Here is a 27,866-nt window from a genome sequence, read left to right as displayed (position 1 = left end):
AAGAGAAAGTTATTTAATTTTACAAGATGGGACTTGCAGATGAATGGCAAGATAAATCAATACAACAGCACTTTGAATGTTAATATAAAATGCCAACTGGATGGGAGATAAATGGACCTAAAATAGATTAAGTTCCAGAGCGTTGCTGTGACACAGTAAATGACTGAGAGGCAAGGCAAACTCTTAATGGACTCGCGGAGAAATGTTAAAATAGCCTTTACTTTTTATAGTTCAAACTTTCAAAAAAAAAGAAAGAAAATGGGAAAAAAAAACATCATTTACATTATCATAGAAAATACTCTGCCTTAGAAGTAGTCAAAACATTATACTGTATATGCTGCTTTAAAAAATCTGTAACCCAGAAGACATTTTCAACAGTGCCTGCTTCAAGATGAGGGGCCTAAACACACACACACACATATATATATATATATATATATATATATATACATGTGTGTGTTTTAAATTTCATCTTCAACTTTGCAAAAAAAAGAAGATATATTTAAATATGGATTCTGAAAATAATGTGTTAGTGTAGCCAACAGAAAAGGAAGAGACACAGTTTTAGCACAGTGAAACGGAACGAGGGATGGAGAGAGATAAAGGGAGGGATAGAGCGAGAGGGGGAGGAGACAGGGGTTATTAACAAAAGCAGGCAGATGTTCAGTCAGACGCACAAACTGAGCAGGATGTGAACAGATCAGGGGGACGGGGAGGGAGGAGACGGGGCTTATAAGAACAGCAGCGACACACTGTCATGTACTGTACTGTGTTTCAGTCTTTTTACGCATGTTCCTGTCAATAGTCAAATGTTTGTGCTTTGCCGGAGGTCGGGCGGATGTCCATTCAAAGATTATAGCTTCACTCATAAAAGGCTCTCCACATGGCGCCTCCTCTCGTTGCCAAGCAATATGCTCTGAGGGGAGAGAGACCAAAAGTGCATTGCATTGGAGGATGCAATAAAACCATGTGAACATAAAGTGAGAGGTGCATTAAACCCAGAATATAAATAACATCCGTCGTTACGCAGCTTTAAAAAAATACATGTACAAATATCCTTACGCTCACCTAGTTTTTCACAGGTGCGTGTCGACACCTCTCCAGCACACAAGCCAGAAAAAGGTTTGACAGAATTAAAAATGTTTTTTTTCTTTTATGTGTCTGCTGTCCCCTCAGCTGACTGGATGTGCAGTCGCAACTCAAATGAACCTTTGTCCGTCGTTATCCATCCTCATGGGTTGATTGCTCCTTCTCAATACTCCGCTGATCCGTTTAGAGAATAACAGGAGTGTTAATGTGCCCGATAAAAAGGCCGTTTTCCGAAGCCTTCATGTTGGATTCAAAGGAACCAGAGTTTCCAGCGAGCGTGCTTTTTGGACTCTGTCTTGGACTTGCGTTTCGGGGTGGAAGTGAACACTTCGTTGGAGTAAGGCAGGGCAGGGAACTGTGGGCTGTCCAGGGGGCACAGTCTCCTCATCAGGGGGTGCAGCTTGTCCTCCTGCAGCTTGAAGTCCAGCTCCACACTGGAACACAAACATAAACACGTAGAATTTGAGAATATTACCTCTGCAAAAGAGGTAATGTTTGCATTGTCGTTTGTTCAGCTGTCGGTTAGCAGCATTACACAAAAACTACAGGACAGATTAACACAGAACCTGGTGGAAGGATGGGCTAAGGGTGAAAGGAAAATCCCAATAAATCAGAGAGGGGATCCAGGAGTTTGGAGAAAATGTTTTTCAACATTTGCGTTGATTTCTTGGAGGATAATTCATGGATCTTGATGAAAAATGAGTCTTTAAGAGAGATTTAAAAGAGGATAAGCAGTATCTCTTCAACTTCCACTTCAACTTTAATTATAAAGCACTTTGAACATTGTTGATCCAAAGTGCGTTACAAAACAAAGTGATAGGACAAGCCATGATAACAATGATAATGATAACAACAACAATCATAATACTACACAACAATTTAGGCACATTGAAAGGCTGAAGAATAAAAATGGAGAAAGCCCTGTCCCCAAAACACAATCTCTTCAGGGAGATTGCTCCAAGGAGTGGGAGCCCTGACCGAAAAGGCCCGGCCACCTTTGGTCCTCACCCGGGACTGTGAAAGGGCGAGTCAGGTCTTCACTGAGGACCTCAGGTAATGACCGGGCACATGTGGTGTCAAAAGAACTGAAATGTTCTTATGTCCAGAAGGAGCCTTAAAAGTTAACAATAAAATCTAAAAATCGTTGCAAGGATTTGATTAGACTTTTATTTATTGCCCAACACCAACATCAGGTGCATTAGAAGCGTTTTATGAGTCGTTTTAGCATTTATGACTCAGTTTTTGACTTATTTTTCAAGCTGGTAATCCACTGAAGTCCAGATGGAGGCTGGGAGGGAGGCGAGCGGTTCACACACCCTGGCAGCACATATCTCCTGTGGCACACATCCATATTTCAGAGTCCTGCGAGTTATGGACTTCCTCTGCATCACCCCAGTATTTTTTTATGCATGCAGTCAAAGGGCTTTTCCTGCATAGATTATATTTGTATTAAAAAAAGAGAGAGAGAGAGGCTGAATGTGGGTTGCTCCTGACATCAGTCGTCAGTGTAATCCCAGCCTGGTCATTGTCTGATTTTGTTCTGGCAACGTAGCTGAACTCTCTCTCTGATTAAATCTCTCGGGCCTGCGATATATGTGAGGGGCTAAATCCCGTCCAAACGAAACCATTGTGAGGCCAAGCAGACCTTGATTAACTGCCCGCATCCAAGCGTGGGATAAATACACTATTATACACCATCTCCCTTCTTTTTATTGCTATTGATCTCCAGCGCTCTGTTAATGTATTTATTCCTGCGATATGCTATAAATTGTCAAAGCATCATTGTGGAAATATAAGAGAATGGATCATCTGCTCTGCTCGAACGACTCACCCTCAAAAAAAGACTTTCACTCTGGTTTGAGGCATTTGGGATTTTTTCTTCTCTTTCTCACTCGGCAACATTACACACTGCATTTCAAAAGCTCAGCGACGACTCCGACTTACAGGGGGGGGGGGAACTGAAGAACTGAAGAATTTAACTGAATCTGCCAAAAGCAATGACATCTGACATGTCAAGGTCAAACAAGTCCTCTCCTTGTCTGCAGGCGGACAAATGGGCGTCAAAGTACAAAGCTGGGCCTGATACGGTAACCGCTGTGATGGGCAGTGTAATTAGTCCGCTGAAGGATATGCTCCACACTCAAAGTGACATAATGAATCCTGGGAACTGTCCTCACCCGTGAGATAAGTGTCAGTTAAGAACACAGCTCTATTAAAGCCTTCGGGGGGGGAAATTCCTCTTGTTGTATTGTCCTTCGCTCCTTCTTCATTTTCTCGTGCACTTTTCTTTTTCTTGTTTCCACTCGAGATGAAAGCTGGAACTTGCAGGTCGGCTGAATGATGAATTCCTGACAATGTAAAAACTCAGCTTCATACACCGAAGCCTGTATCTCAGCAGAACTGCAGCCACTTCTCTTACTCTCATTATTAATTGACTCATTTCCTCTTGGTTTTTGTCTTTATCTCCATTTGTATCTTTTGTTTTATGTTCAAATCTTTGTGTCTTTTACATGTGCCGTTTTAAATAATGTCGACTTGACAGAAAGCAGAGCAGAATCACAGCAGCGGCACCGTGCAACATAGAATCGCCTCGGCAATTATTGAGCAATTAATCACTTGGCAGATCACCGCAGCTCCTGCACGCTGTGGACAAGTGCCTCGGTGGGAAGCCAAAGGCGGCACTGCACGATGCGGGTGGCGCTGAGGGAGCAGGTGCTTCAGCAAACAAAAGCCCAATATCTAAGATCATCTCGGCACAAAAACAGATCCGAGCGGAGGATGACAGGGAGGTTTTTCTGGGGCATTCAGCACAGCAGATTAATCGTCTTTTTAGTGATGCAGCGTGAGTAGCTGTTGCTGTGATCAGTGGCGAGCCGTCTGTTTGTCTGCGGCCGTGGTGCGCTGAGCACCGCTCAATGCTCGGTGCTCCTGGGAGGGATTTGGCTGCTGTGAGGGGCCTTTTATGCACAACACACACCATCCATTCAGCAGTGTGTACCTGCTATTCTACTCTTTTTCCTGCTACCGGCACCTTGCAGCGCAAAGTCATCTCCCCACCCGTGATTTCCCCTTCGGCCGTTCTCAGTTCAAAGTCTGCACTTGACAAGATGAGTGGCTAAGGCCCTGTACGGTGTAACATCTTCCGAACTACATGATGGGGCGAAGTAGATTAAACCACCAGAGAGTGACTGTTATTTCCTCCGCTGACAGGCAACAGTCGGAGCATAAACTTCCCACAGGTTATGTAAATCAGATCTGGAAACTCTTCCCCCCCGTCATGTCTATCAGATTTATTTCTGTTGACTGTAACATGGCTTTCTGCTCCACAGACACACAGAGAAACACAACGTTAATGAGAACAAAACAGAATGGGCAATCTTGACAACTCTTCACCAAAAACAACCGCAGCTTTGCCATCTCAGTGTGGGACACGAGCACTAATTAGCTCCTTGCGTCTCATTATGTTTCATTGCAGTCGCCTTTCCCCAGGACTTAACTGTTTCTCAAAGTCATTGTTAGTTTGGAATTGGAAACACTGCGTTATGTACTTTGATTCAAATTCAACACAGCGTTATAGAAATAAAAAAAAGACTTTAATCCTTTGATCTGAGCTGCTGTTTTAGTCACTGGGCCTCCTGCTGCACCCCACGCTGACTCAGTGGTGGGCCACGTTTAATTTGCAACTGATGCTCTTGCAGATCTTGTTTGAAAAACACATGTACTGTGGATGAGTGTGGCGAGGAGACGTGAGCTGGACACCAGGTCATCATCCAGTCTCCATGTCTGAGCCTCTAAAGGGTTCCTTCACCAAAATAATGACAGTAATATTAATAAACATCTTCATAAGCAGATTATTAGTTTAATTTAACTGAAAGATTTCTCTCCTAAAGAAGGTGGATCAATGTGTTCACAGCAGTGAAACAGTGACGCAACAATACACATGTTTACATGAAGCAATATTCCAGTATTAACCCAATGAAGACAATAGTCTGAATAAGACACAGCGATGAAAACAATATTTATTTTAAACAGAATGAGGTACTTGGAATAAACAATAATCAAATTAAAACATGTGGAGTGTTCTGACCTTAGTTGCATTATATAGTCAACAGAGATTCACTGATCGGCTCAGACATCCTCCTCCACATATGCTTGACTCATCCACACATCACCCACCTGAAGGAACTATTTTCTCCAGTTTAGAGAACCGCACCAGAACAAACAGTGAAAAAAGTAGCATCCACTGTGCCAGGATTTAGTCAACGTCACCTCCCCTCAATGATGCGCCCGGCTGCGCCCGGCTGCGCCCGGCTGCGCTGAATGAGGGTTCGCTCGCTGCGCTTGTTTCAGGAGTAAAAGGCTCTCACACTTTTCTGTCCTTCCTTTTTTTGTAATTAATTCTCCTTTTTTAATTTTCTCCTGGATCTTCTTTGTCTCCGTTGCACATTGCCGCTCAAGACTTTAAAGGACTCTGCACCTGGTATCTGAGAGAATATCTGGTGTCTGCTAAATCAGGCATGAGGAAAAACTAAGGTTAAAATATGTTGTTCACATTTTAGACAACGTAATTCATATTTTCCACATTAATGATGTATGAGGCCTATTTCACCCACCTGAACCCATCTGCTATTAACATGTTCATTTTTACAACCCGACCCACCCGACCTGAGGATCAACAGGAGTAAGCAGTTATAACTACAATCTGCGCATCACTAAGTAGACACAATATATGTCAAAGTCATAATTTCACGCCCTACTGGAGTTTTCACAGCAGTTTGCAACATCAGCATACAGCAGTTACCTACTGCTCAATGACACATGGCCTGGGTTGTGTAAATAAGACAAAAAAATAACAAGGAGCTAAAGCTTTTGCTAAATTAGAAAGAAAACCCTGATTGTAATCCGCAGTAGCATCGTGCACTTAACTATTTCAGGGTTTGGGGGGAACATTATTGACTTAATGCTGACGTGAATCATTATCAAACATAATAATCTGAGTGATTATTGGTGTTCCTGTAAACGTAGCCACTTTCTTTCTTCCCCAAACAATGTCTGCCACAAATGTGAGAAGTCAAACCCTAAATCGTCTGCATTGAGAGATAACACTATAGAGATAGGTGGGTTTCTGTTTTTGCAAAATGGGTGAAAAGACCCTTTTAGCGAACCCTTACACCCCTGACGTGATGGACAGTATCATTATCCTTTTTGCTCGAATTTATCGCCTATACATCCAGCCTCTCTCCCCCTCTCCCCCCCCCACCATATGTATGCCCTATTTGTTGCAGTGATGTATGAGATGCTGCAGTATGCTGTGGAGCCTGTCAGGGCAGGGCTGAAGTCTGGATAACACCCACAGATTGACTACCTGAGCTCAGATGCAGCTACACTCCCAAATTTATCGAACATATGGGATGTTGGTCTGCTGCGAAATTAAGGGCTTCATCTCGCGAGCTGCTAATCTTGGTTGCGGTTTGCTGTCTAACCTCGAGGGGTAATTGGTTCTTTGGTCCCGACTTAAATTGTTTTAATTTGCCTCACTGTACTCGGCCCTCCCCATTGATTTGTCTCAGGGAATAGTTTGTCCTGCAAGGTTATTACTTTTGCCCTATCAGCAGAGTGACCTACGGATTAATAGATGTTTTATAATAACAGGATTGCTGGTGATGAGAACGTGCAGCTGTTTGAGTAATGAGGTTGCTCTATATGCGACAGTTAAACAGTAAAAAGTATTAAAGAGCAGAGACATAAAGAGAGGAGACAATAAAGAAAATGCTAAAGGAAGATTTGGGCTGCATGGTTTTGCAGACGAATACTAAACAGCGCGATTTGCAGAATTTAAGATATTTATGACAACTGCTTTGGCAGAGACAGATAGAACCATGATGGATTACTACCCTGCTTGCCAACCACCGCTCCTCTCGATCCAGTGACTGTTAAAAAACAGTTGGTTGAAATGAAATCAACGACTGTTTAATGACGGAGAGCACGGACGAAATGACAATCTTCCACTTTATTATTACTGTGCAGAATCCATCGTCATTGGGATTTTGTCACCGCACCACATGCTTTGGTTTAGTGAAAATAAACTGAAGGGACTTCTTTTTTGCCATCAGGAGTCGTTCAGAGTTTGTTAATTAAGCCAAGTAGCTTCACTGATACACACGGTTGGCCCACTTTGTTTAATCTAAATATGATCAGTGAAATAAAAAAAAGGAGAAACTCGACTATACGCTTTAGGACTTCTCTCCTCTATGCAGTGCGCTTCTTGCATCAGTCTTACAAATTGCATTACTGTTACATCTATAATGTTGCCCTCTCAGTTCAGTGGAACCCAAATGTACTCCAACACGCCATTTATCTGCAGTAAGACGTCGTTAAACTATAGATACAGTAAAAAGTACACGGCACACACACAACATCGTTCACAGCCTCATGGACGTTTATTTATATAGTTCTAAATATTCTCACATATTCTCTTTAAACCCCCATGTTGAAAGCCACACTAACAGTAATGGTTAAAGCTATGAAACAAATCAATGCGAAGTCCTGTATGATCAATATGGACACAAATCCACAAACACACACAGCAGAGATCGTAATGTCCCAATAAAACGAGACTTGGAGGAGGATGAACACAAGATCAAATTTATTTGAATTAATTAGAAAATCATTTTTGTTAAGGTGCACATTTGTGATTCTTGCACGACTCATGATGATACGGAAGAAATTACAAACACTGTAATCATAAACAGTGCGAATTGTAATTTATTTTCTGCCTCAATTCTCCATGATAAAATGTGAGTGTTGATACTGTAGATCTGTTGCGGATCAAATTTTTCTCATTTTAAGCTCCATAAAGCCGGGGGAACCTGAATTATTTACCATTCAATGTTGTTGCTTGGAACACCCTGCAGCAATTCTCAGGTCAGGTTTATTACCTCTGCTGAGGAGGTTATGTGTTCACCTGTGTCTGTCGGTTTATTCGTCTGTCAGCAGGATTAAGAAAAAAGTACAGAAAAAAATTGCACCAATTTGTTTATTGACCTGTTGACGGACGCTACTTTGTTAACTGTAGGAATAACCTGCCGAACTGGAGGATGAGGGCATGTTCATTACTTTGTCTACAATGTAAATTAAATTATATATATATGTATATATATATTATATAGATATTTGTCGAAAGGCCTGTGTACAATGAAACAGATGACATGTTAGCTGATAGGTGTTATAATAGCTGCATATTCAGAAATGCAGAAAAGACCTGGGCCATGACTGAACCCTGAGGCACACCACAAAAAATATACAGATCAGCCATAAGATTAAAAGAGGTGATTGATAAGATACTTTTAAGTTCATTTGCTTTTACTGAACTTCTAAATGGAAACAAATATGAAGATCAAGTTTCAATATGATTTTCCTGTGTCCAGCCCAAATCAAGTCTAATGTTGTTTACTGCTTACAGTTTGGTTTTATGTCTGGCCATCTCTCTTACACGACGCATCATTTAGGTCCTTGGGACTAAGATAGGGCCATGCTTGGCAGAAAATGTGTGAATTCTACCTACATAGGGAGACCATGACAATGGATATACAGTTTTCTATCCAGGAGGTTTGATTAAATATGGCCTTGTTTACTCCAACAGTTAAAGAATGTGTAAAAATAGCTGCATGTATTGAAGGTTATAGGTAAACAGATTCGTCCCATATTTAACACTGCAAGAACCTTCCTAGGTTTTTCTCTCTGGACTGTGGTGAAAAAACAGACAAAGCAAATACCACTCAACTAACCACTGTTGTGCTTGGGATCCCTGCAGAGTTTTTTTATGAAGGAAGAATTGCTGTCTTCGCAAGCCACGTATGGCACTTAGTTTTTTTAACAAGATGTTTAAGCCAAAACCTGCTGGGGTTGCCGTCATCATCATCATCATCATCATCATCATCATCATCATCATCATCATCATCATCATCATTGTCATCGTCATCGTCATCATCATCATACATCAGCTGCCTCACTAAAGCAAAGCAGTTTTAGCCATCCAATTAGAGAGGTTACAGGGATGTGTGCTAAGTAATTTAACATGGCTCTCAGAGGATATTATAAAATTGCTCTTGCTAGGAAGAAAGGTTCCCCACCACTGTTTAAGGTGAGGGCCATCTATTATAAACATAATTTAGTCCAACATCGAGTACATGGAGAGTCTTTACGGATGAATAGGTAGTCAAGATTTGAAGGATCTAGTTAGGTCAGACAGCAGTTCATTGAGTGAGCAATAGCTTTAGTGCTATAACTGCAATCTATTATCTCTCTAATAGCAGAATCAGGGAAAATCATTTGCTGTTGCTGAGATCTGACTTTGCCTTAGCACGATGATTCAAGCCGGTTTTTCCATTCTCGCTAAGAAGTGGTGTTTTCCCTTCAATGGCAGAACCTGATCCTTTGATAGAAACTCGGGTTCATTCTGAAGGAGCTTGAATCTACTCTCCAGTTTTATTGACCACAGTCCAAAGCTGCTCTCTTCTTACACTGGTGTGGGAGGAGTGAGAGAAGCTCTTGTGCTCTGTTTAGTTTACATCCAGCTAATTTTTGATTCATCAGGACTAAAACATGACAGTCTTGAGTCTTGCAAGCCAGCGGGTCACATCAGGGTCTGATATAGTCCAAGCTGGACTCTAATAGTGTGCAGCCCGGATCAGGGGACATGTCATCAAAATCTCCAGTCTGAGGTTTATTCTCATATTGGGCCTGATAGGAACATGTTCCTGCTCTTATTCTTCTGTTGCACTTTTCCCCTGAGGCTTGCTGTTACTGGGGTGCCAAGTTTTAAATAGATGTGTACCGCCTGTTCCCGAGTGGTGCACCTTCACCAACGAATTAAAAAACCTGCTGTTAAAAACAAAAAAATACTAAAATTTGCTTCATCAGTCTTTGTCACGCGAGCAAAGCCATACTGACTGAATTAAGGAATGACCTGACATGAATTCAGATGCCAGGGAGCATCTTGCCGGAGCGAAGCAAGCCACAGGAGGTGGTCAATGAGGCATGATAGCCACGGAGATGGACGAGAGAAAACATTATAGTTGATGTTACACTGCCGGGTTTCCCCTGGACAGCAAGATTCATTAGAGGAAGAGGCAAATCCTCACAGTCCGACGCTGTTCTAATTTCCCTTGTCTGTATCATACGTGCTTTGAGATGGTATTGTTGATTACTTGATTACAACAACATTGCATTCATTCATATTAAGACCTTATAATGCCAAAGCCCAGCAAGTTTTTTTTCTCCATGTGGAGAAAATGCTGACTCATGCAAAAGACCTGGGACATATGGGAAGTTTATTTGTGCCCAAAAGACATGTCTAAATATATGGAAATTGGTGACTATGGCACAAATATGTCCATATGTGGTTTTTCAAGGAGACACAATGATTTCTCATCATCCTGCCTCTGATATTAAAGAAAGATCCTTGTGGTAACAGGACAGTAATTCCTTTTCTTTGTGGTAAAAACAGCTCTTATTATCTTAACATTACAAAACATACTCTAGCATTATGCGGTGACTATTTTGAAAGTAAATAGAGAAGCAGAGGTTAAGCTATACACAAAGGATACACTGTAAATATTTCATCTCTAATTTGTGATTTAGCATTTTTTAAGGTGCTGTCACTCAAGTCCACATGAAAAGAAGTGAGAGGTTCCATTGCACAAAGTGTGTTTCTGGGCTTGAGAGTATTTTCCAAGCAACTGTCTATTTCCTATTTGAGGGCACTGCAACTCAGGGATTCTGCAGTGGAAGCTTCTGGATTGAAGTGACAAATGACACAAGGTTCCAGCTTGAGTGGATTTTCCACCTGCTCCCGAGCCAATTTTTCAGCTCAGGAACATATGAGAACACACTTGCACCTCGCTGAGTTGTTGTGCGTTTTGACAGGAATACAGTTTACAAGATAAACTGACGATCCCAAAAAAACGAGAGCAATGCTGACTGGGATTGGTACAAGGGCACAGAACTAAGCAGGTATTTGAAATGTTTTATGGGATATATGTCATAACTCCTCATGTTCTTTGTGACAAGGTCATTTGTAATTCATCGAATTAACGTCCCTGCTGATATTAAGTTTGTCAGTGAGGGCACACAGTCCACAGAAACCCTTGCAAATGATTTTGGAAGTAATATTTATTTTATGTCGTATTTTAGGAGATAATCCTCTTCCTGACTCTTTTGACTTCTGGTCACTTTTTTTCATTTATTCAACATTTTAAGCCACATCCATCCAACCCATGCATTATCTATAGAGCTTGTTTCTTGAGGCTCAACCATTCAGACTTACATTCTCACCGAGGGTCAATTTATAGTTTCAAATGAACCTAACCCCAATCTGCATGTCTTTGGACTGTGGGAGGAAGCTGGAGTACCCAGATAAACCCCCCCCCTCACACAGGGAGAACATGCAAACTCCCCACAAAGAGACCACCATCGAACCAGGATTCAAACCATGAACCTTCTTGCTGTGAGGCGACAGTGCTAACCACTGCAATACCATTTTAGCCGTATGCCTCTGTCAAATATAATCACTACTGTAAATGTACAGAAAAGCAATGCTGCACTAAACCCCTCTTGTAAGCATCTCTTTCACATTGAAGCACTTCATCATACAGGAAAACAGCATTATTGACACTGGCAGTGAAACGTAGGGGGCCCACCTGTAAATGATGCATGCGCTGTTTCGACAAGTGTCACAATTTGCTGTGTCTTGTCCTGTTCGGTAGGAGAGCCTGTGAAAAGACAGATGAAAAGATTTATGGAATCTCCAGAGAAAGGCTTGAGCTTTGCATTTCAACAGCTGTGGGGCATCAGCAATGAACAGCCAGATTTGTTCAGCATGGTTTTCAGTCCTGTGTTGTTTATTCCTAACAGGTGAATATGCAGCAGCGGATCTGATCCTGCGGTTCTCTCAGATTCGGTTAATCAAGTGTGTAGACTTGCTGATTTTACATAATAGGATTACCTTGTTTTGCCATAACCATAGTTTAGAAAGGTGGTATGTGTCTCTATTCTATAGGCAATAGAAAGTAAGTGGATGCTAAATGCAGCATGAATCATGTGTAATGGAAAATCTATATCGTTACAATCTGGGCTTTCCTGTACATCTTCATTATTTTGCATCCAAATCAATTTGCCACAGACATAATTCATGAATCAAGAATGAGTAAAAATTAACAGGACAAATTGTGTCTCATTTGTATATGGCACAGGTACATTTCCCCCGGGGACTGTTTTCTGTACTGTTTAATAGTCATAATATTTTATGTCAAAGGACGTCCACAAAGAACCAACTGCAAGCTATTTCTTTGGGTAAAACAGACGCTTATGTATGCACAAATCGAAAAGGGACGTTTTTCATTCATTTTGCCTCACTTGAGTTTACTTATGCAGGTGTGCGTATTGGTATTCATGCTTGTGTCCCTGCACGCTATGGCAGGCTGCAGCGGGATGGACGACGAGGGGAGGGGCTGCGTTAGAGCTGCACATGTAATTGCTGGCTGTCGCCGTAGCCCTTCGCCCTGATGGATGACATGTGGAGGGGGTTGGACCTCAGCGGTCACTGTGACATGAGAGGTGACCTCGTGGGGGGTGGGGGGGGATGCCGATGGGGGCTCAAAGTCAACAAGTTCATCCATCCTACCCTGTTCTCAAATGAAGTGCCTTTGAACAGCTGTGAGCAAGGACAGTAACTCACTGCGGAGACAATGTCTACACTAGCGCTGTGCCGTTGCAGGGCTTATCCTGTACATCCTTGCAAATTAAAGAGCCTCTCACTTATAATCAAAGCACATTAACCTTAATTTATGATTTCTACATTTACCCAGCATTGAAAAAAAAAAGAACCCTTCTCTTTCCCATTCAGGGTAAAACGTTCGTGACCCAATATACTGCAGTGGCACTGTATTAAAAGCGCAGAATGTCACAGAGTACGAGCTCACGTATTACAACAAATAACTGCTGCCTGTGAAAGTCATTCTCTGAGCTGACTGTTTGCTGGCACAGTTGCACTGCTGTGTTGTTTGCCCACGTCAGCTGTCCTGGGATATGTCCTGCCCTCATCATTCCGGTCTCACTGTCCACACCTACAGTACGTGCCTGCAGATCTGCCTGCCTGAGAGCTGCCGTGGTGTTTTGTGCCGGATTGATAACGTGTGAGCAAAAGCAACAGTCAGGTCAGGTGACATTGTCTCATGTGGCATTCTGCGCTTCATATAAGGGGTTAACGCTGCGTGTTATCCAATGTCCGACACATTTTCTCTGTATACGGACAGAGCACAGAGGACATTTACTGTACGCTGCAGTTCCCTGACAAGTATTAGTAGAGACCTTGATATTTGTATATAACTGTGTATATACACAGGATTATGGCAATTTTATCAATGCGGCATGACTCTGAGTTTATATGCATCACACATAAAAATAAAGCTCCAGACTAGTGTTGCTCTGAAATATGATGTTGTGCAAAAGACTAATATTCTCTGTGTGACCAAAAAGCCTTATCGTTTACAACCACCTTGAGATAAAAACCTCGAACACTAGAGTTTGTTTTATATACAGAAACTGGTTGAGGTCTTAAGATATATTCAGTTATGCTGAGATTGAGTTAAAAAACTGGAACAACAGAGCCAAACATCAGATATTATAATGTGTCACTGCCCTAACTTTATTCAGGCCAGAAGAGAAATGAAAAAGCTGTTTGTGCTTCCTTTTCCAGGATGCAGATGAAAAGAAGTAAAGAAATTAAATGTGAGTTCGTCAAACTTAAGGAGATGTGAAACAGATGACAAGGAAATGAGCTGTTTGTAGTTCCTGCTGTATTTTGAATAGAAATATTTGTCATGTTTTTTACTGGTTAATGAGACAAGCGAGGGACAGCAAGTAAACTCACCCTGAAATGAGAGGTCTGATATTTTCTATGATGTTTTGGTGCAGATCCAAAGAAATGGGCAGGAATAGTTTTCTCTGTATGTCTTTCTCGGTTTCCCAGAGAATTCATCTATGTGGTTAGCAGGGGTGCACATGCCCCACAACTACAGCTGAAACTACCAGGTCTGAGAGTGTGCGTGGACGGTAACAGCATTATGGGCAAAAGTGAGCATGCGGCAAATAGCACACAGCTATTCAATGCAGCAAAACACCAAGTAAGAGATCTCTTATCTTATTATGAGTTGTGTAAAAATTGATTTGGTTCATTTCAAAAACTGTGGCAGGACAAATTACAATATGGACGGCTGCCACAGTCTAGATAATTAATGGAATTAATGAAATGACGAGATGGTGAATTAATCTGGGTGGAGTGGTGCACTCTTTATGCTAAAAGCAGTGCCATAAAAAAATCACTGGACATCGTGTTTAGTCTTGGTGAGAACAGGCAGGTTTATTTTTGGTTCATTTCACTGTAAAGTTTTAAAGACGACTATCTGACTCTCCAGACATGCCACACAAGTAATGAGGAACATATGGATGCCAGGCATTGTGCCCTGTGACTGCTCTTCTCTAATAACACCACTGGAACGCAATGCGGTGAAGACACTATAGCAGAAAGGGTTTTGTGGACTTGAAAAGCGCACGTGTTATGAAGCTGCACTAATTGGGCCTTTAAAACCAACTTCCACAGAGCCACACCGGGGTGCCTTGTTCTCCGCTGGATGTGGATACGGCTTTAAAACAATTTGGTTTGTGTTTCCGTGGGTTTTAGAGATGGAGTTCATTGATTCTTAGAATTACACTGCTGTAAGAGTCTTACTCTGGACATGGCTCGGGGACTTTATGAAGCATGTTAATACATTTTCTCCATTAAAGGTATATCCCTAAGGGAATATGACACTTGGTCTTACAATAAATAACAGAGAGACGGTACTGAGGTGTATTGTACTGTATTCGAAAAGCCCCATTACACATTGTTGATTGATTATCATATAACACTTCTAATTCAATTTTGAGCCATGACTTTTCCTCCAGCACCACCAGCAGATAAAGATTTTCACTTATTCAGTGAAATAGCCTAAGATCTAATTGGCAGATTGCTTCCATATGTTGTACACAAGTTGATGGTTTCCAGAGGATGAAGCCCACGAACTTTAGTAAACCTCTAACATTTCTTCTAGCGCAACCATGGGTTTCAATTAAGTATCTAAACAGCTTCTGTATGGATTGCTGTGAAGTTTGGATCAGGCTTTCATGGTACCCAGAGGATGGACTGTAAACACTTTGATCTGATGTAACTGCATCATAACATTCCTATTAGCCTTAGCTATACTTTCTTCATGCTACCATTGTGATTGGGAGTATGTTAGCATGCTGATGTAGACCATGGGTCAAATGATGTGGATAAACTTGAATCCATAAAAACATGATTTAGCCACCAGTGTTGTTTTGAAGCAGTGAAGAATGCAATTGTAAATGTACTTCGTCATCAGTTATTTTCCTAATATTTGTGAAACACTGATTACAATACACACCTCTATATAGAGCATCTAGGGGTGGGACTGATACATAAACATGGGCACATTGTATTTTTTTGAAGCGCAGGCTAGTAGAGGCTCGTCGTAAAATCTACACGTATGGTGAATTGAAACTTAAGTAGTTGGCTGTTTGGCCGGCAGCCAAGGAAACTCTGCAGTCACTCCCCTAGGTTTTCAAAGGCAGCTGAGAAAACCCTGGGACCCTCTTTAGTCCACATGAATATTTGAGTTTGGGTCATTCAGCCGCCATGCTCACTCACAGTGTCACCCCCTTCTTTTGGCTTTTAGATCCAACTGAGATCCATCATCGTGACGGAGAACTTAAATCACTGAATCACTAAATACAAATATGATGAAACCAAAAAACACACCGGCAGTCACAGGTTAAAAACACACCTCTAGGTTATAGCCAAACTTAATTGAGAGAGAAACCTCTTCATCGTAGCTTTTGTTTTTTTCTGACAGCACACTGGAATGGGCACGTGCACAGTGTATAATGCATGTTTGGGTTGCATGTGTAAATGTGGGCACTGTAAATCTTACTGTACTCACCCCTCTCTCTGTGCTTCGCCTTTCTCTAGCTCCTGAATAACTCCAAGTAGGACCTTGATGGTTTCCTGGCTCGAGCTGATGAGGTTCTCCATGGCCTGCAGCTGTGCTTTGATATCCTTGTCTCCTGATAAGGGCATTATCTGCTGGCTGCTCCCCATGCCTGGGGCTCTCGTGTCTCCTGGAGGAAAGCCCTCGTCACCCCCGACTGTTTGCTGGAGTTTAGAGGACGCTGACACATGCCTTGTCCGACACTGCCCTTGTGACTGTACAGAACATTTGGCACTATGGGGAAGTGTCTGTGACTGCTGTTTGTTTAACTGTGTGCCCTTTTTCCGCTTACAGCTCACAGAGGGGCTTCCTAAAGACTCCACCTGTGTTAAAGTGTTCCACGCAACGGGGCCCATTCCCTTTGACTTCTCCTGTGAAAACTCGGAGTTAGCCAGCTGACGCTTTGAGGACGTGCCAGCATCCACGCCTTCTTTGGGTAATCCTTTGTGTTTGGTCCTTGTCCCACAAACCTGGTGCTCTTGTTCACTTTTGGAAGGAGGGCTGCTCGGATGGCCCTCTTCCGAGAAATGCGATTCTGGGCACGAGGGTCCATCCATACAGTTGGCACTGGAAAGCAAATCCTCTGTATCACTGCTGTCATCAGTGTGGTGAAGCAGCGCTTTTGTCTGCCCCACAATCTTACCTTTGCACTTCGACGACTCTCCGAGAGGTAGTCCGTCCTCTCCTGCCGTCTTTATATCACTCAAAAACCCATTGTTCTGTCCTTTGTAATCTTCCACCAAAGCAGTGTGTTTAAACGTATGTCCCTTTTTCCTCTCGAAAGGGAAAGTCTTGTATCGCTTAGTGAGGTCTGGCGATGTCTGGACACCAGTACTCTTGGTCACATTTGGAATGGAGCGTCTGGCAGGCATGGTCATGTATTTTCGGTGAGTCACTTTGCAGGAAATGGATCTGGAGTGTTTCCCCTGATGCTCATTCTGAGCTTCGCAGATATCTTTAAAACGCACTTGTAGGGCCTTGTTTCTCTTCTTCACCTGTGGCTTGCCTGATTCCGGTCCGGACTGAGTATCAAGGTGTGATTGGCCTGTCTCTGAATCTGAGTCATCTGAGTTTGAGAGAACAACGTATGTGGTGTCCTCTTTGCTCACCATATTTCCTGAAAAAGATAAAAGAGGTACAATCAGAGACTTAGTGTTGCTCTGTTATGATGACCTGATTCTTTATGTTCTCCTTTTGGGAACATCATTTTACATTTTGGCAACACATTATAAGCTTCTGATAAAGGAACAATCTGTGATCCGAATTCCTAATTCAAGTACGGGGAAATGTTAAAAAACTAAAACATCAAAACACACTAAAATAACCACATTTAATCAATCAATTCCCCCATTTATGTATTTGAATACAGTTGTGTCTCACACAAAATTACTGACTGGGATGCTTCAGAAGTTTTTGTTCCTTTCTCCTGAATAATGCAGCTATCTCATACATTTATGCTATGCACACCAGCACTTAATCACTCCAATTGATTTGGCATGGCAGTCAGCTCTTAAATACTGCAATACCCAGGAGCCACGGCCACCGTCGCAACGGTGAAGAAGAAGCATGAGTCAGAGTTGGAACAGTTTCAAACTGCTTTACTGATGCTAATGAGAACAAAACATAGTCAAAAAAATTTCCCCTGGATTTAATCCATCCTGCAGATTGTGAAATCTTTTTATCACTGTATTCTTTAGTGTCCACTCAGCATTAGTGACGCATGCAACAGAACTTCAGGGTCAGGGATGTTTCTTGCTGAAATGCACCTTGGAAGTTGCAGTTAACTGTGTAAACACAGGCGTGGACCATCAACCCGCATTTCTTCTACTTTGGTATCGATCACTCAACCTTTTTCTGACTGATTCACAGTGCATTTTCTAAGGAAGTGTTCAGTGAGAACTCTTTAGTGTGTTTCTACTATATTTCTTGCTGTTGCTGCTGCCAACATCAGGATCTAAGTTCACTGACTGTTATAAATAAACACCTCAAGCTAAAGGTACAATTTCGGGCCTTAACTTGGGTTGTTATCATGGCTTCAGTTTTTCTTACCTCTATCCTCAAAGTTGGTGGTAAATGTACTTACTTTTAACTCTGCAAACTTCAGACAGAGGCTGAAAAGAGGAGCTGCAGCAACAGTAGCGCATATTAACTTTTAAAAATAATATTTTAAGTAAAGATTATGGACCTGAATATTAACACAATATGTGTCCTTTAAGTAACAAGTAAATATATACTATTTTATATATAATAGGATTTGACATCTCTGTTTTCAGAACTTGTTCTTTGGTTCTTGATACATGGGTTTGAGAATATCTTGAAACTACAGGGCTGCTGTTTGTTTTATTGTTCCCAACTTCCCATAGACCTGCTTGTGACCTCAAGTAACTTTGAGTGGCAAACATTATTTTTCGTCTGGCTATTACTTAACAAATGCCTTGTGACACATTTATCTTATTGATTCATGTTATAGTAACATAATAACACTCACATTTCAGGATTATGAGTGTTTTGGGCTGAGTTGGGTTTGTGGCTTATTTCCCCCTTGGCTGGTGTTATTTGTTTGGAGTCGCCTTTTGGTTCACTACAAACTCTGGTCTCTCTTAGAGAAATAGTTCATATAATATTCATTTCCTTTAACATGATTCTCACTTGCCTTGCTGCACACAGGAAAGACATATTTATAATTTGTCCATATGGCTCATACTTCATGTTCCAGATTAAACAAAAAGCTTAATGTGACAGTTCAACTTACTATTCTTCATATCATAATTACGTCTGAACTGCTGAGCTCCTGTCCACACGTGTGGCTATCGCCTTGTCAATGCTATGACTTTATATAAGATATATTTTTATAGAGCAGTAGAGCAGTGGTTTGAGGTGTTTTGTTATGGCTGTGGGGTGGTTTGGTGCTTGGTCCCCTCGAAGGTGTTTACTCTATAATATATTCCCTTTGTGCTCTGAGGTCCAAAGCAGAGGAAATGACCGCACAGCAGCTGGGGCCCACACATAGACTCCCCATAATGGCTGATATTAAGCTCCTCCACATGTAACCACCTGTGGGCTCTGACTCTAAACTCCCCAGAGGAAAATTTATTATCATCCATCCCAGGTTTCTGCTGCACTGAGTGGCCTGACGAGGTCGGAGCTCAGACACCTAATATAAACTATGTACACACCCTGGGACGACATCATAAATCTGTTCCGTGTGGCTGAGCTGACCTTAAACCTTTAATGTTCACAAATGACTGCTACAACTTTTTTTTTTTACTATTAAGTTGCAAACAGTTAAAAATACATTTATTACTCAACCGCCAGTGCATGAATAATGAAACATCTTCCTAAATGAGAAACAGTTTTCTCTTCAGAGCAAGAGTGTTATGGTCTACAAAAGAGTTCAGCATATTTTCCAACAGCTGTTTTAGCATATGGTTTATAAAACACTGGTTTGTACGGACGTTTAATTGTATAAATTTGAATATTTTTAGACATCCAAGATCAACAAATCATTTATTTAGACTTAAATAATTTCTTGTGTTTGTAAATGTAACACTATAATGAGCCAAATGATGTTCCTCATTCATAAGATGTATCTTATTTATAGTAACTGCTGTCATACAAATATCGCACAGGCCATTAACATAAATTCCTCATGCAGTTAGCGACTTCAGTTTTTAATTAGCAATTACCAAATAGCTCCAATCACTTTTAATGTCAAGTGTTTTTTATTTCCAGTGTCATAACTTGATTTATATTGATTATGCCACAAATCCAGAAACAGCTTCGATCACACAAATGAGTTAAAATGTCTTTCATGAGACAACAAAGTTGGTTTGGAGTCGCTCCCCATTGCAGAGCTCAGAATTAAGGTCCATACGATCAAATGAGAAATATTGCATTTTCTGTCTCGTCCGTGATGAAACACATTTCAAAGCTTATGCGGGAAATATATAAAGCAGCACAAGGAAATGAAATGATGTCTGATATGGTTGAAAGGAAACATCAGAAAGAGCTGGTTAATCATTTTCATATGACAAGACACGGATGCGATAAATAAACTCCAATGAATCATTTATTACCACACAAAGCAAGCCGCTGAAAGTAATCATGTTTTATCATTCGGAGACAGTGTAAATCCATCACTGTGATTGTTGTGCTGGGGAAATTTATACTGAAGAGACATTTCCTCACTGTAGTTATGCATCTGTCATGTGAAGGGACAAGCACTGGCAGAGTGGACTAATGCTAATTTCTAATGTGCAGTTGATCTTGATCTGCAGAGTTTTGGTAATGTAATGACGGAATGTATGAAAAAGTAATTACTAAATGAAAAGTAAACTACTTTTTTAATGATGGAAAACTGTCTGTGGCTCTGCATTATTTTGTGTGGGTTAAGGTTGTGTACATGCAAATGCAGTTGGTCACATGTATTCACACATGTTTGCATATATTAAACATAGACTGTATATAAAGATGGACGACATGACAGCTCCGCAAAAGTGAAGCTAAATAGTCTTGATTACTCCCCTGGTGGCTGGCTGCAGTATAGGTCATAAGCCTGGCCTTCTCCATGTTAGTGGATGGTACATTAAACTATAAAAGTACATGTGATATACATTTTCCTCAAGTTGGTTTCTGACATTTTAGGTAGTTCTCATCACATTGGTGTATGTTTTCTTTTTTCTTTTTTTGAATGGCTGAAACATCATGTTTAACAACTAAGACTAGCTCGTGATTGGTCAAGGATACGTATGGGCTGGATCTTAATACTGTGGCTCCACACCATTTTTAACTTCTGTGAGCACTGGCCTCATAGAAACGTTGCATTTTTGCCTGTGTTTTTCCAAGAGGAAGTGGAGACGTGTGGTCCGTCCTCATATAGAGTCCATGGTCGCTATGGTCTTGTGACTGTGAGAGCGAGGAAAAGAGAGAAAGAACGAGTGCAAGTATTGGTCTGTGTCAGCTTTGTTTTCACCTTTTTCAAAGAGAGGGCATTTGCTGGCAATGTAAAGAACAAACACACAAACACACACACACACTGCAGACAAGGACTTATGATAAAAAAAAAAAGCGCAAGGTTGTATTTCTTGGGACTCCTGCCATATGTTTCACCTTGCATACTGTCCACTGTAACCTAACCCTCAGCGCTAACTGATTAAATTGAATATATTTAGAGTCATCTTGCTCCCTGTTGATGCCGGGGGAGAAAAAAAATCTGCATGCCAACAGCTTCTAGTGTCACTTCAGTCACTGCAACGCGTTCGGTGCCAGATGAGACAGGCAGCAAAACAAAACACCAAGCAATTAGCTCAATCTCATTATACGTGAACAATATGGCATGCTGTGCCATGAGTTTATACACAGTTGTTTTGGAATGTGGAGCAGCTGAGTTTTATTGCGGGGTGGTATTTGTTCTGAAACATAGCTTAGTATGCAGTTTGATTTTAGCCTAAGTTGTTTGTCAGAAGCAGTGCCACGGATAAAAAAGAATTTGTTCGAGGCTGATTCACATGGGATCATACTATTTCACACCCAGGAATACCAATCTCACACCACTGAAAAGGTAATCACATCTGCAGGAAGTCTCCTCTGTGCGCATACAATTTCGTATGCAGCCATGTACGGCATGTAAAGCAGCTAAGTGGTAATTCGCACAAAGGGAATCAGGAAAAAGCTCTTCAGCGACTTATTATTGTTGGAAGTCAGATACACACAGAGAGAGAGGGAGAGTGAGATGAAAGACAGACACACGGATAGAGAGAACGACTCATGTGACACATATTCACACAGTCGAGGGAGAATCTCCTCTTCCTCGATGTTGTCTTTCTTCTTCTTCTCCTCCTCCTCCAATCCCTCCTCCTCCTCCTCCTCCTCTTCTCAAAGCAAACTATATCTCTGCTAATGACCTGAGGTCCTTCCCTGATTTGGCCTCAGCTATCCAAAGGATTATGAATAATGCATTGACTCTAAAATTGCAAAAGTAATCCTCTGAAATCTCCTTATGTACCCTGGCAGACCACGTTGTCTGTTCCAATTGCCCTTCAGTTCTCCACGCTAAAATGCTGCATGTATGAGAGCAAAAGGGGGAGAGAGAGAGAGAGAGAGAGAAAAAAACGGCAAATATAGTATCATGATTGATTTATTTTGACCACAATGCTGTAGAAACGTGGCTGTTTGTAAAGGATGTTAATTCGTGGGCCGGACTCATTTTCCCATGCCATCTCAGGTCTATACCACACTGCTGACTCATGATTTATGCCCCATCGCAAAGCAGAAAGAGAGAGAAAGAGAGAGGCGGCTTTGCATGGATCGCTTTACATCCTTGTCACACTGCATCAACGCAATTATTACTGAAGTGCATCTGCAGAGTATTTACATAGGATAACAGCGTCTAGCCACTCTCATTAATGGTGAAGTAATGTCATTACGGTGGCCTCGGTCTCGTCAAACACGGTGAGCGACCACTGCACCACCGTAATAAACTCCGTGCGTTGCAAACCCGGCACGTTCTTTCGATGCCACAGCTCGTCATTACACTGACACGTGCCACAACAAGGTATTGGCTCCTCATTGTCCTGACACATGGTTGATGCTGAGCTCATGTGTTCTACTGTATGCGTTGGGACTGGGCAGTGTATCCATTTTTTTTTCACTGTTTGCATAAATTACAGTGTGTGACATTGCACCAACTAGGCCTTCATAAGCACAATGTAAAAGACGCAATATCGCTACACCGTCTTTTGTCCAGTCCATAAAATGTTTGTGTGAGTGTGTGTTTGTGTGAGTGTGTGTGTGTGTGTAGTCATTTGCATTCGTACAGTACAGTGCTGTGTGTGTACTATAGGTTCGGCCCCTATATGCTTCGTGTTCCTGTAATCTTTTTTCTCAATGCACCATCAGGCTTTTCTCACAGCAACAATCTAAACCCCTTTCTGAGCCCAGAGTTTTACATTTTCTTCAGTTCAACTTTTGAAAACAACCTCAGCCACCTTTGAGAGCTCCTACAGTGATGCGCACACACACACACACACATGCACACACACACACAGTATACATCTTCTAACACCAGCTGTCATCCAAAGCTATCTGTATCTATCCGGGCTGCAGGCTACACCTGTGCAAGTTTGCTTTATGACATTGGCTTAAAAGATTTATCACTGAGCAGCACTTTTTGTTATGGGGGGTGGGGGGGTGGATAGGAGGAGTAGGAGGTTTTAAAAAAGCTCCCGTCCATGTATCTCCTGCATGAGAGCACTGGCTGTGAAATGGATCCCTGGGAAGAGTTTGGACAGCCTGAAATGCAGAAGGGCATTCGGGGTTGTTCATTTTTTTTTGTTTTGTGACGCTCATACTCTCCTGCTAGTGTGTGTTTCTTTTTGTCTAAAAGAAGAGGGAAGACAGTGTCTATGTGCATCTCTTCACAGCTTACATCTGTAGTGCATCTCGCTGATGAGTTTATTGATCAATGCAGGATTGGGCTGTGGGCATACACACGTAATCAGGTTGACGTGATCATTAACTCGGGCGAAATGTAAAAGATGATTGAACAAGTGCAAATAAGGACAAGATGGAGAGGTCGCTGTGCGTTTGCACCTCAAATCTGGACCCTGTGTGTTCCCTGTGAATTTGGGTAGTCAAGGAATGACGTGTGGGAGACAGAGAGAGACAGAGAGAGAGAGGGAGAGAGAGGGAGGCAGCAGCTGAGAGCAAATATAAGTACAGCTCTGTATGTGATGCAGTACCCCAGAGCCTCCAATGATCACACATGTCATTAGTCATGATAAGTCTGAATCCGTCTTTCATCAATTTCAGCCTTGAGGAGCGCATCACTCAGCGCATATGAATGTCATGCCGTCTACGCCACTTAATAGGATAGGTGTTTTCCAATAAGCGGTCATCTCTCTGACAGTCCATTACAGTACGATATACAATTGTCTCGTTGGTGAGCACTTATCAATATTCTTACTATCAAGCAATTCACAAGTAGAGCAATCGTGATAATCAGCCCCTGCCTCATCAGATAAAAGCTGCATGTCTGTCAGGGGCTGCAAAGACACGCATTATGATAAGTGCATTATTTAGAGTCATTTCACAACAGCGCTCATCTTAATTCTGAGGGGAAACATTGGACTTGGTCTTCTGATTAGTCATTAAACCTTCTACTGCTTGGATGCAGAGATGCCCCCTCCCTAATTTATCCTTATCTCATGCATGCAGGGATCAGACACACATGTGTGCAACACTTTGACAGCATTTCATCATAACCTTTGAACGCTTCAGAATCCCACTTTGATTTCATTAAAATTCTGGCACAGACAGATGAGATCAACCCCCTCCCCTCACTCCTTTTGCAGTACCTGTAAATATGTGTGCAACTCCAGACAAAAAAAGGGGGTGAGTAAAACTCTTACCTTGACAAACAGATTAGAGGTGCAAAGGACGAGAAAGCACAGATCCCCCGCAGAGCCAGTGTTCATCCATGTATTCAGTGGGTGCCAGGGTACCGTCCAGCCACTGGAGCAGCTCTCACAGTCTGCGGGAGGACCAAGTGCGAGGCAGCCGGCGCAGTGACAGCTGGAGTAGTTGTGGCACATCCGGCAAAGATTCAGGTTATCGAGATGAAAGAGGGAGAGAAGCAGACAGACATTTGCCTCAAAAACCACACAGGGTCCTCGCTGATATCCCCCCTTCTCCTGCCTTCCACTCTCTCCCCCCCTGGTCTCCCTCATACACCTCATTCAAGCATCACTGACACTCATTCGCTCTTGTCCCTGCACTCACCGGGAACAGGCACTCACACACACAGCGGAGATCTCCATCTCGCGGTGCTGCTGCTGCTGCAATCCCTGTGCATTCGTGATTGAGTGTGGCTATGTGTGTATGTGTGTGTAAGGAAGGGAGGGAGGAGGTGGGCTGGTGGGTGGGTGGATATGGCAAAGGGAGGAAAGAGGAGGATGAGGAGGATGAGGAGGATGAGGAGGAGGAGGAGGAGGAGGAGGAGGAGGAGGAGGTGGAGGAGGAGGAGAGGTAGCACGCAAGCTGCTGGGGAAAGTCCAGAGTCGCTGAGCTGCATCATCGCCGAAGACCCCTTGAACTTGTCCTCCACAGGCTGGCTGCGTTGACACTGAGCTGTTATATAATCTGAAGGGCTTCGGGAGACGGCAGAGAGGGGGAGCTGTGAAATAATAATGCATTGTGCTTTTAATTGGATGTCTCCTGCCCCCCCCCCCCGGTACTTTCATACGTCCACACATTGTTTATGAGGGGATGTGTAGCGGGGCTGAATCCAGAGAAGAAGTGGCTCTGTAGCTGCACAAAAGGGGGGGAACAGAGGAGGCGGTGAGGCAACAGGGCAGCTGTGTTAATGAGAATCTGAGACAAGAGAGAAAATGAAATGATGAGAGGGAGAAATAGAGACAGTGAGAGAGTGAAGCAAGAGAGAAACGGTCACTGGAAAAATGGGAATATTGATTCTGTGGACATCTCCAATTGCCTACATTTATAATACATTTTTCAAAATGTATGACATTCTGTCTTTACAGAGAAAGTACATATAAGTAAATGGACATTAATAATAACCATAATAATAATATGAACAGTTAAAGGTTTGCACTAAATACTTATATTCTTAATTACGTCAAATCCAGAATAATATTAGTTCGAGGAAACAACAATGTAAAGTTGACGTACAAGACGGGAAATATGCAAAAAATCCTAAAGATAATTCTACATTTATACAACTAATTAAAAAATTATCAGATTGTGGGAACAAGACTAAGATGCAAATAACTGTTATTCTGTGAGAAGTTGATTCAGTGTTTTAGTTTGTGTTAACACTGCTGAGCTAAATCCAACATTCTTCACTTTAGATCTTTCCTCCTCCATGAATGATGTTTTTTTTCCCCTAATTGGTGTTTTTCTGTTGGTTTTCAGTTCTAACATCAGCTTCATCTATAGCTCTTGTGTTGTACTGATACATTTCTCACTCACACCTAGTGGCAGCTTTCAAAAAGACACTATGGGAAACAGCAACACACTGATCCAACACTGGCAAAGGTGGAAGTCAATGCGCTGAAAGATGCACATGGACCGAACCATTTTTACTGCGATTGTTTAATTATAATATTAATTATTAAATATAATAATAATAATTGGAAAGATCTCATGAATATTCTACACATGTGGGACTTGTGCAATGTTAACACCGTCTCCACACAGCGAGCAGGTTCCTGCGTGGTGTCCAGCATGTTCTCCCGGTGTCTGTGTGGGTTTTCTTTGGAAACTCCGGCTTCCTCCCACAGTCCAAAGACATGCAGATTGGGGTTGGGTGAATTGGAGACTTGAGTGAATGTGAGTGGGAAATGTTGTTTGTCTATGAATGTTGTCCCTGCAAAACACAGGCTAAATGTCCAGGGTGGGAACCCCAAAAGAAAAGCAGTAGGGGCGGATTTTATAAGGTCACAATAACAAAACAAATAAAAAAAAAACTGCTGATCGTTTTTCACAACATGCTGAAAAGCTGTATCAGTATGGGTAAAATCCCCAAAGACCTGTGACCTGTTTATCTGCTGAAGAAAGTCACTCAAACATTTTGCAATCCAGAGAACTCGAGGTATTTCTCAGGAGATGACAGACTAAAATAAGAACCCAAACGCGAAGCGAGCCAAAGTTGTCATAGTTGCCAAACCACCTCCACAAATGTATCTTTTGTGAACAGCTTGTTCTTCATACAAATATACTGTGTGTTTATACGGTAAATATTCTTCTGTATTCAAATACTTGCACAATAAAACTCTGAAAAGGTGAAGTAGTAACTCGCAGCTGCCTGGCTGTGAAATCGTACATTTAATGTTCTGGGGAGTCATGCCGAGTGTCATTGTTTGGCACTCCACTTCACAAGATCGCCCTCCGGAGTGAAGCCTGTTCTAAATCCTGCCAAAGTACCCTTCACTGTATTGGTCAATTCGAGAGTAAATTCTAGTTTTTGTCATTTACTGCAGGAGGAAGATTATAGATCCTCTGAAACCTTGAGAGGCATCTCAAAGACTACTTTACCTTGTGTTTGTCTATTTTACTTCAATGAGGTTGATTGCTCTTGAGTGACAGGCTGAAGTGAGGACAGGACAGTCAGGAGGGGAATCGGCCACAGGACCTAAGTTTTACCATTCTTCGCTAATGTAAGTAACCTGAAGCTGAAGAGGTTAAAAGCTTTTTCAAATGAGTTATTTTCTTCCAAAAGGCTGGGGGTGGGGGTAGCCGGTGCGGTGATCTGCTGACTGCTGTCTTATTGATTTAATTGTCTGTTTTCCTCCCAGCCCTGCCTGCTCATGGGCCTATGACGAGCTTCTGACTGTGCTCACTGCATGCATGCCAATCCAAAACGCCACCAACCACGGCTCCCCCTCGGTCCCAACACCGGCTTAATATCACTGTGCTTAATGAGTGGAACAACACAGAGTTGACAAGTAGGGAAAATCCCTCCCACCACCACCACCACCACCGCTCTCTCCAATCCCCACCATGCTGTTTATTGACCTGCCAAAGGCTGTGAGGGGAGTGTCCAGATTTATGCAAAAAAAAGCCCCCCCCCATGCTTGCTGATGACTGTCAGCTTAACCATTCATTACTGTTGGATCCCCGAGGACAGCTTGAGCCTCTGGGCCACTGTACATA

The 27,866-nt window shown here is 42.2% G+C and overlaps 1 protein-coding gene across 4 annotated transcripts; it reads right to left on the bottom strand.

The window, feature by feature from the left end:
- Window positions 1-460: 460 nt before the first annotated feature.
- insyn2ab (inhibitory synaptic factor 2Ab) lies at window positions 461-25,107 on the bottom strand. 4 transcript variants are annotated; one of them, XR_004698054.2, is made up of 6 exons: window positions 24,975-25,107; window positions 24,605-24,767; window positions 16,149-17,313; window positions 11,790-11,861; window positions 1,069-1,523; window positions 461-916 (listed from the first exon to the last, which is right to left on the bottom strand). XR_004698054.2 is itself a non-coding variant. In XM_035172909.2 (4 exons), exons 2-4 carry the CDS (start codon window positions 17,306-17,308, stop codon window positions 1,340-1,342), a joined length of 1,416 nt encoding a protein of 471 aa, XP_035028800.1. In that variant the 5' UTR covers window positions 17,309-17,313; window positions 24,605-25,050; the 3' UTR covers window positions 461-1,339. The 4 variants fall into 4 exon arrangements, 1 of the variants encoding a protein (XP_035028800.1); XR_004698053.2 differs by having other exon boundaries at window positions 24,605-25,050; XR_004698055.2 differs by lacking the exon at window positions 11,790-11,861 and having other exon boundaries at window positions 24,605-25,050.
- Window positions 25,108-27,866: the final 2,759 nt, after the last annotated feature.

Source organism: Hippoglossus stenolepis, chromosome 12, assembly GCF_022539355.2.
Source record: "Hippoglossus stenolepis isolate QCI-W04-F060 chromosome 12, HSTE1.2, whole genome shotgun sequence".
Lineage (NCBI taxonomy): Eukaryota > Metazoa > Chordata > Actinopteri > Pleuronectiformes > Pleuronectidae > Hippoglossus > Hippoglossus stenolepis.
Note: the sequence above shows the minus strand (reverse complement) of the source record. Positions and strands in the feature narration are given on the sequence as shown.